General features: G+C 52.8%; 1 protein-coding gene across 2 annotated transcripts in view; it reads right to left on the bottom strand.

Annotated features, from left to right (window-relative positions):
- Positions 1-2,470, bottom strand: part of CDC42BPB (CDC42 binding protein kinase beta) — a 129,387-nt gene extending 126,917 nt beyond the window's left edge. For both annotated transcript variants that reach the window (XM_037984569.2, XM_007987923.3), the window contains exon 1: positions 1,878-2,470. In XM_037984569.2, the coding sequence (XP_037840497.1) occupies positions 1,878-2,052 (175 nt within the window). In that variant the 5' untranslated portion in view covers positions 2,053-2,470. The remainder of the gene's footprint in view (positions 1-1,877) is intronic.
- Positions 2,471-9,084: the final 6,614 nt, after the last annotated feature.

Raw genomic sequence — 9,084 nt, forward strand, 5'->3', positions numbered from 1 at the left:
CAGTGGAACTGTGTGGGTTTCAACATCGAGTGATCAGAAAGAAACGGTAAACAAGCTGGATGCAGTGGCTCACGCCTGTAATCCCAGCACTTTGGGAGGCCGAGGCAGGTGGATCACCTGAGGTCAGGAGTACGAGACCAGCCTGGCCAACACCGTGAAACCCCATCTCTACTAAAAATACAAAAATTAGCCGGGCATGGAGGCACGTGCCTGTAGTTCCAGCTACTTAGGAGTTTGAGGCAGGAGAATTACTTGGACCCAGGAGGTGGAGGTTGCAGTGACCCGAGATCGTGCCACTGCACTCCAGCGTGGGCAACAGAGCAAGACTCCGTCTCCAAAAAAAAGGAAAGAAACTGGAAACAAAATATTCAGATTTTAACATGCACCAAAGAACTCACTTTCAAAGCAATGGTGAAGTCAATTAATTATTCAGTTGGAAATCATGTCACTGACAAAGGATGCTAGAAAGTAAATATTCTTAATTTACTGATACTATAAGTAACCAAGAATGGTAGTTCCCACGGAAATAAAGCATCACAGGCTGTCCTTGATCTCAGGGCCTCTTTCTACTGCTGCTCTCACAAGATAGTGTGTAACATTTCACTACAGAGCAACTCAACAGAAGCCCTCTAAAGAAGACTGCAACTTAAATTTTATTTGTAAACAAAATTCCAAATTCCAGTTACCAATCTGGCAGAGCAAGAGGCCTCACTGTGGAACACTTTCATTTGTTTCTTCGTATAAATATCAGCTTTATCAGCCCCAAAGATTAGAAATTACTGGTTCAAACTGAACAGTCCTAGCCCAGTGACGCAAATGACCCAAGGATAAGGTTTTCATAGGTCTGGCCTGAACATACGAATTTCCTCCTCCTACTCAGTGGTTTTAGGTGAGATAGTCTGAGGGTCTTGACAGCACACCCCTGTTAGGGAGAGATGAAGTAAAAGAGTTTCACTCTGCGCTTTTCCCTGTCTTTAGGATCCTAATTATCGTTAAATGGTTTAACCAAATTTTTGTCCTAAAAAAGCATAATCGGTTAGCTGACCAATGATTAAAACACAGATCCCGAACTAGAGAAGGCATGCAAAAATCAGATGAGAAAGTTTTTAAGTGATAGCTCCAACTACCCCTCCAAATATCACAAAGGTCTAGCAGAATTGGAATTTAAAAAGAAACAAAAAAAGTCCTCTTGCACGGTTTATTTAAAATAAAGCCTTAACCTTAAAATCCCCTTGAAGGTGTTACAGCAAAGTGGGTGTTCAGGCTATGGCCAACAAGGGGCTGTAGACAGGCTGTCACCCAGGAGGGGTCGTTAGTGCTGGGCTCGCTGGAGATGCAAGGGGGTCCCATGGGGCGAGGCAGATGCAGAAAGCACACCCAGCTGCCCCCACAACGCAGAGGAGCGTGGGGTGGGGAAAGCGAACTAATTCCACGCTGCCTCTGGACCCCAAAGGCGAGGTGCGGGAGCGGGGGCGGGGGCGGATATCCCAGGGAGTGCTGCAGGAAATGATATCCAGACTCGGAGGGTGGATCTAGGAAGCGGCCAGGGCGAGGGCCCGGCAGGGGGGAGGGGGTGGGAGTGGGAACGTAGGATGTGGCTCCGAGGGGCAGGATGAGGGGGCGGGACGATCGAATGCGGATGTCCAGGCTGGGGAGGGCAAGGAGGGATGAAGAGCTAGCGGAGGGACGAGGGCGCACGGAGCGGCTGGAGAAAGATGGGCAGCGGGCCCAGGGGCGCTGCTGGGGCGAGAGGAGGCGAAGCCCACCGGCTGGGTGGGCAGGAGGGCGGCAGGTCTGCCCGGGCGGGCGTGGAGGTGCGCGGGAGGGGGCGCAGGGGTCGCAGGGCCGCAGGTCCGGCCCTGCCGGCGTGCACTTACCCCACTCGAGGAACTCGGCCACGTACTTGTCGCGGCGCAGGGCCGAGTGGCTGCACTCGGTGTACAGGCAGACGAGCACGTCAAGCAGCGTCTCCACGCTCAGGGCGCTCTCGTTGCGCCAGGGCCCGTCCAGGAGCAGCTGCTCCAGCTTCTTGAGCCGCACCTTGGCCGACATGGTGCCGCGCGGCCCGCTCCCGACGCGCCGGCCTCTCGCAGCCCGCTCGGCCAGTCCGTCAGGGCGCGCCCTCGGGGGCTCGGCGGCCGCGAGCCCCGGCAGCAGCGGCTCCTCCTCGCCGCCCCGTCCGCGTCGTCGCGCCCCGGCCTAGGCCGACATCTTGGGCTCCGTCCCGGCGGCGCAGAGTCTGGGGCGCCGGGCCCCGCGGGTCCATGGGCCGCTCTCCTCCCCTCGGTGCCGCCGCCCTCCCCGCTCGGGCGGCCCGCCCCCGCCTCGCCGCGCCCCCGCCGTCCACCGCCCTCAGCCCCGCCCGCGGCCGCTCCCTCCCCGCCGCCGCCGCCGCCGCCGCCGCCGCCGCCGCCGCCTAGGAGCGGCGAGGAGCCTAGCGCTGCGCAAGCCCGGCCGGCGCCCGAGCCCCGACCCCAGCCCCGACCCGGCGGCCCAGCCCCGCGGCCCGCAGCCAACCAGGGCGCGGCCAGCACCGGCGCAGCCAACCACTGCGGGGCCGGCCACTGCCGCGCTGACCTCAGCGCGCCGCCCCGCCCCGCGCCCGGCTCCCAGCTCCCGGCGGGCTCGGGCCTCGCCGCTTGCCGTAGGGAGCCGGGATGCTGGGAAGGCAGGGCCGGGCCCGGGGAGCGGCGCGGGGCGGGGGGGGACGGGAGGGGCGGGGCGAGTGCGCTGCCGAGATTGCGGGGTCCGCGCAAGCGCAGAGCGCGCCCCGGTGGGCGTGTGCGCCTTAGCTCAGCGGACCCGGTTCCCTCGGTGTTTGGGGTCCGACCGCGCGCGTTGCGGATCCTGGGGCCGAAGACGACCCCAAGTATCGAAGAAGCAGAATCGCGATCTCAGGCCGTCGGGCCCCGTCCCACAGCCCCCGCGGGCCCATGTTGCCTGGGGGTCTCGGACCGGCCCGGCCGAGGTGGGTGTCGAGGGCCGCCTGGCAGGCGCAGCTCTGATGGCCTCGGCGGGGCTATTTAAAACGGCTTGTCCCAGCTCGAATTGGTCCTGGAAGACCCGGGTCCTACCCCTGACTTTACCGACGAGAGATCGAAGTCCAGACGGTGTGGGGTCAGGTCCCAGGCTTGTGGGGGCTGCTGCCAAGGCAGGAGCCAGCGTCCCCAGTGCCCGGTGGATTCGTGATGGCTTGCAGAGGGTTTCAGTTTCCACTGTCCAGACCTCCCTGCAGACCAATACCTGGGTGTGACAGTTTGGTTGCGGGGCGGATATTTGTCTCCAGGCTGGGTTTGCCTGGCGAGTCGCTGTATTTACTAAGATTGTTGGTTAATTTGGGTGGCTGGGGGAGGGAGGTTGATGGAGATACCCACCACCCCAACAAACCCTTGGCGTCAGGAGAGGAGGGGCTATTCCTGAAGCTTGCGGAAGGTCACCGAAATCGTGGGGGTGGCTGAGAGCTTCTGGGGCGCGCGAGTACAGGGGAAGGGGTGGAGCCGATGAAGGGGCAGATAGGGGTTTGAAGCCGGAGGCTAAGGGAGCCTGAAGCATAACTAATCTCTGGAGCTAAAAACAGGAATGGGCCCGGCGCGGTGGCTCACACCTGTAATCCCAGCACTTTGGTAGGCCGAGGGGGCGGATTGCCTGAGCTCAGGAGTTCGAGACCAGCCTGGGCAACACGGTGACACCCCGTCTCTACTAAAATACAAAAAATTAGCCGGGCGTGGTGGCGCGTGCCTGTAGCCCCAGCTACTCGAGCGGCTAAGGCAGGAGAATTGCTTGAACCCGGGAGGCGAAGGTTGCAGTGAGCCAAGATCGCTCCACTGCACTTCAGCATGGGCAACAGAGCGAGACTCCGCCTTAATAATAATAATAATAATAAGAGGAGTGGCTGCCTATGCCGGAGTTGTTGACCGGAACAGGGCGAGGAACCTTCTGGGCTGCTGGTAATGTTCTATGCCTGGATTTGGGTAGTAGTTACATGGGAGTACGCATAAGTAAACATTCTTCAAATTGTCTTCTTAAGATCAGTGCGTGTCACTGTGTGAATATGTATATAATACCTTCATTTCTTAAAGGCAGGTGAAAACAATCTGGTGTTAGAGGTGAGAGTACTGGTTGCCTTTGGGGTATGAACTGGAAGCAGACACAAGGAGAGGCCTCTGGGGGGCTGGGTACATTCTGTATCTTCATTAGAGCCATCTTGTAATGTGGGTCTGTAAAAGTGTATAAATTCATCAAACTATTCTAAATATTTGCATGTTACTGTATGTGTATGAAACCTTAATTAAAAGTTGTTTTAAAAAGTCTGAGCAGATCACCTGGCTCAAAATCAAAGACTTCCCACTGGTTTTAGAATAGACACCAAGGTTTTTTGTTTTTTTTTTTTTGAGACAGAGTCTCCCTCTGTCGCCCAGGCTGGAGTGCAGTGGTGTGATCTCGGCTCACTGCAACCTCTGCTTCTTGGGTTCAAGCAATGCTCCTGCCTCAGCCTCCCAAGCAGCTGGGATTACAGGTGTGTGCCACTACTCTCGGCTAATTTTTTTTTTTTTTTTTTTTGTATTTTTAGCAGAGATGGGGTTTTGCCATGTTGGCCAGGAGGGTCTTGAACTCCTGACCTAAGTGATCCACGCGCCTTGGTCTCCCAAACTTCTGGGATTACCGGAGACCAAATTCTTTACCAGTAGCATAGCCAGATATCTGCATTTGTAGATATCTGGCCTCTTTCTTTCTTTCTTTTCTTTTTCTTTCTTTTTTTTCTTTTTTTTTTTTTTTTTGAAACAGAGTCTTGCTCTTGTCGCCCAGTCTGGAGTGCAATGGCATGATCTTGGCTCACTGCAACCTTCGCCTTCTGGGTTCAAGTGATTCTCCTGCCTCAGCCTCCCTAGTGGCTGGGACTACAGGCACCTGCCACCATGCCTGGTTAATTTTTTTGTAGTTTTAGTAGAGACAAGGTTTCACCATTTTGGCCAGGCTGGTCTCGAACTCCTAACCTCATGACCCACCTGCCTCAGGCTCCCAAAGTGCTGGGATTACAGGTGTGAGCCACTGTGCCTGGCCAGATCTCCATCTTTCATCCTGTCCCTGTGTAAGTTTTAACTGTATCCTCACAGGTGACTGGATGTAGACAATGTGCTCCCATCTCCTGATACCACAGGCTCTGCCTGGCCTGCCCAGCACTCCCACCCTGTTCTCTGCCATGTCTCTTCAGCCTCTGACTCCAGTCTCCCTGATCTCCTTGCTGCTCCTCAGTGGTCCCTACTCCTTCCTGCTTCCCGGCCTTTGCACTTGCCTGCCCCTCTGCCTGGGATGCCCCCCACACTGCCTCCACTTTATCCACTTAACCAAATCTCTGTTTCCACATCGCCTCTTCAGGGCAGCCTTACCTAACTCTCTGGGCGAGATCAGGCCCCAGTTCGCCCTGCAGGTTTCCTTCTCGGCACTTGATAAAATGGGTATGTGGGGGTCTTGCCTTCTAGCCTGGACTAGAAATGTTTTTGCGCCTCAGTCTCAGATGTAAAGGCGGAATAATAGGACTGACCTCGGCATTTCAGTGAGTTTGGGAGGGGATTGAATGAGTTGATACCCAGGGAACACTGAAAACAGTGCTTGGCTCATAGGAGGTGCTGCTATCATACATTAGAATGAGTATTTCAGAAGCCAGGGACTCTATGACCAGCTGACAGATGGAGCAACCATGGGTCCTGGCTCTTGGCCCCTAGGCCAGGGAAGCCCAGCTGTATGTGTCCTCAGGCACCTGTGAACTTCTACTATATCCTCACAATAAACTTCTACTTGACTGGCTCCAGTGAATTTCTGGTCTTTGCAACACACCAACCCCAGACTAAGCATAGTCTTATCCCCAGTAACCTAAAATGTACGCACTCTACAACTACTTCAAGCCAGAAATAATAAATTGGTTCAGAAATCAGAATGTTGAGATTTGCAGAGCTAAACCTCTGGCCTTAACTTTAAATCTTCCCCCTTGGACCCCTTAGGACCTGAGATGAGCAAGGGGAAAGGGGGCTGTGCCTGGTGCCATCTCCTTCTTCCCCAAACCTCCCTTGGCTCGCTCAGCCCCCTTCTGCCCATCTAGAGGCACCGCCGGGAAGGGAGAAGTGGGGAAGGGCTCCAATCCCATCTGGATTGGCAGAGGGTAAAGTTGACCCTCTTTCTCCTGGGAACATTCATGGGCTCCTTGGTGGTTCCCTGCTGCTTTGTCTCCTGAAGTCCCCTTAACCCAAGCAGGTGTGCCACTGGGTGGGTGCTTACCTCGTGACTGTGGAGGGGAGGGGCCCTCTGCTCTTCCTGAGGGACTCTTGGACAAGACCTCAATGGCTCCATGGGTCTCGTGCTTGCTCATCCACCCAGCTCACATCTGTCCTCAGGAAACACTGGCACACTTCTCGCCCCAACGTTAGTGAACAGGTGGATCCCAGCGCAGCAGCACAGCTCCGCCTCCGAAACAGCACGTGAGCCCCTCCTTCCTGGCTAGGAGCCAACCCCCAGGCCACTGTGCCCTCCAAATGGAACACCAAATATTGAGCTCTCTGAGAAATCCCTTGGAAGCCCCCCTCACAGGCTTAAAGTGAAGGAAGGAGGGCCCGTCCTCTGTGTCCCCGGGCAGGATCACCTCACCAAACCTTCTCTTCCACTCTCATCTTTTATTCCTGAGTGTGGGACAGATTCCCAGACATTTCCCTTGACAATCTACACGTGGCGATCTGACATAGCATTTGAGAAGTCCACGTCTGCTCGCTCTTCTTGCCTCCTGGAAATTTCCATGTACTGTTCTTACACATTTACAAATGTATGCCAAAGGTCATTGTCCCTTTGGTGGACAGTCCTTGTATTGGTCTGCCCTCACTCTCTCTGTCTCCTGAACACCATACCCTGTGAGTCTCCGCTCCAGCTCCACTCTGATCATAGGATTCTAGAGGGGCTGGCACCACATGTGACCCAAGACCCTAGTCAGCACTTCATCCCCCTTCAGTCATCATGTGACTGAAGCCAGGCCAATCAGAGAACTTATTTATGTATTTATTCATCTATTTTTTAGAGACAGGGTCTTGCTCTGTCATCCAGGCTGAAGTGCCTTGACAGAATCATAGCTCACTGCAGCCCCGAACTGCTAGGCTCAAGCAGTTCTCCAATCTCAGCCTCCAGAGTAGTGGGGACTACAGGTGTATGCCACCACATATGGCTAATTTAAAAAAATTTTTTTAGAGAAGGGGTCTTGCTGTGATGCCCTGGTTGGTCTTGAACCCCTGGTCTCAAACGTCTTGCTCCCTCAGCAGATAACTTATTTAGCATGTTTTATACTGGCTGGGTGTGGTGGCTCACACATGTAATCCCAGCATTTTGGGAGGCTGAGGCGGGCAGATCATTGGAGGTCAGGAGTTCAAAACCAGCCTGACCAAAATGGTGAAACTTCGTCTCTACTAAAAATACAAAAAATAAGAATAAAAAATTAGCTGGGCATGGTTGTGCACACTGGTTAAATGAAACAATAAATTTTCCTTTTTTTCTTGGCCAGGTGTAGTGGCTCATGCCTGTTAATCTCGACATTTTGGGAGGCCAAGGCAGGTGGATTGCTTGAGCTCAGGAGTTCGAGATCAGCCCAGGCAACATGGCAAAACACCATCTCTATAAAAATGCAAAAATTGGCCAGGTGTGGTGGTGTGTGGCTATGGTCCCAGCTACTTCGGAGGCTGAGGTGGAAGCATCACTTGAGCCCAGGAGGCAGAGGCTGTAGTGAGCCAAGATCACACCACCGCATTCCAGCCTGGGTGACAGAGCAAGCAAGACTCTGCCTCAAAAAGAAAAAGGAAATTAATTTCTGCTTCTAGCTTAGATGGTGTGACTGGGACCAGATTTACTCTCTTACCTGAAACAATGATTAAAAAAAAAAAAAAAAAAAAAAAAAAAAAAAAAAAAAAAAAAGAGAGAGAGAGAAAGAAAATGGACAAATTACCTAAAACAAGGATTTTCATGACACTGGAAATCAGGCATCAAAGGACAGTAATTAGCCAAGCGTGGTGGTACCCACCTGTAACTCCAGCTACTCTGGAGGCTGAGATGGGAGGATGGCTTCAGTTCAGGAGTTCAAGGCTGCAGTGAGTCATGCTGCACCATGCACCCCAGCCTGGGTGACAGAGCAAGACTCTGTCTCAAAATATACATATTTTTGACAAAGTACAGTGATCCCTATCCCCGAGACACAGTAAAGAAAAGAGGTGGTTCTATGACTGCCCTGCCAGGGAAGGGGAACTGAGGTCGAGCTTAGTGGATTCCCTTAGGTGAGGAGACAGAGCAGAAACTGGGGAGACCAAGGCAGCTAGACCTCTCAGGACAGAGTACCATAAATGAGTGAGCTGCACAGAGAAAACCCTGGAGATTGGTAGAGAGTCTCCCCAGGCATCCAGCAGCACGCTGGCCAGTGCTCACGCGGATGGAAGCTACCGCAGGCTGGATTAGGGGAAATAGTGCCAAAAAAGATTGGAGGAAATGGTGCCTGATGCTCACACAGACTGAGAGTAGTGTTGTTTTCCACTGGCCACACTGGAAAAACGAATAATTCACAGGTATTGGGTAGAATTCTCAAGAAAGTTGTGCCTTAGTAATAGGATTCTACCACTAGGAAGTCATCCACTTGCCTTTCCCCCAGCATCCCAGAAAAAGCTCTAGACTGAGCACTGCTCCAGATCTGCCTAACAAATTACAAATATAAGACACGAAAGTATTAAACAGTTTCCAAGTAATTTCATCCCAGAACAAAGCTCAAGAAAATGTATAGGAATACAAAATATTCAGCACCCAAAGAGGTAAAATCACAATGTCTGGCATCTAGTCAAAGATTACCAGACATTCAAAACACAGCCTAGGATGAGGATGTCATCAGTTAATCAAAACCAACCCAGAATTCACACAGATGTTAGAATTATCAGAAAAAGACATTAAATGTTATTATAACTGTATTTCATGTGTTTGAAAAAGTTAATAGAATCATGAAAATCATTTTTAAAAACTAATAGAATTTCTAAAGATGAGAAAACTACTATTTCTGGGATTTAAAATATACTG

This window comes from Chlorocebus sabaeus, chromosome 24 (genome assembly GCF_047675955.1).
Source record: "Chlorocebus sabaeus isolate Y175 chromosome 24, mChlSab1.0.hap1, whole genome shotgun sequence".
Lineage (NCBI taxonomy): Eukaryota > Metazoa > Chordata > Mammalia > Primates > Cercopithecidae > Chlorocebus > Chlorocebus sabaeus.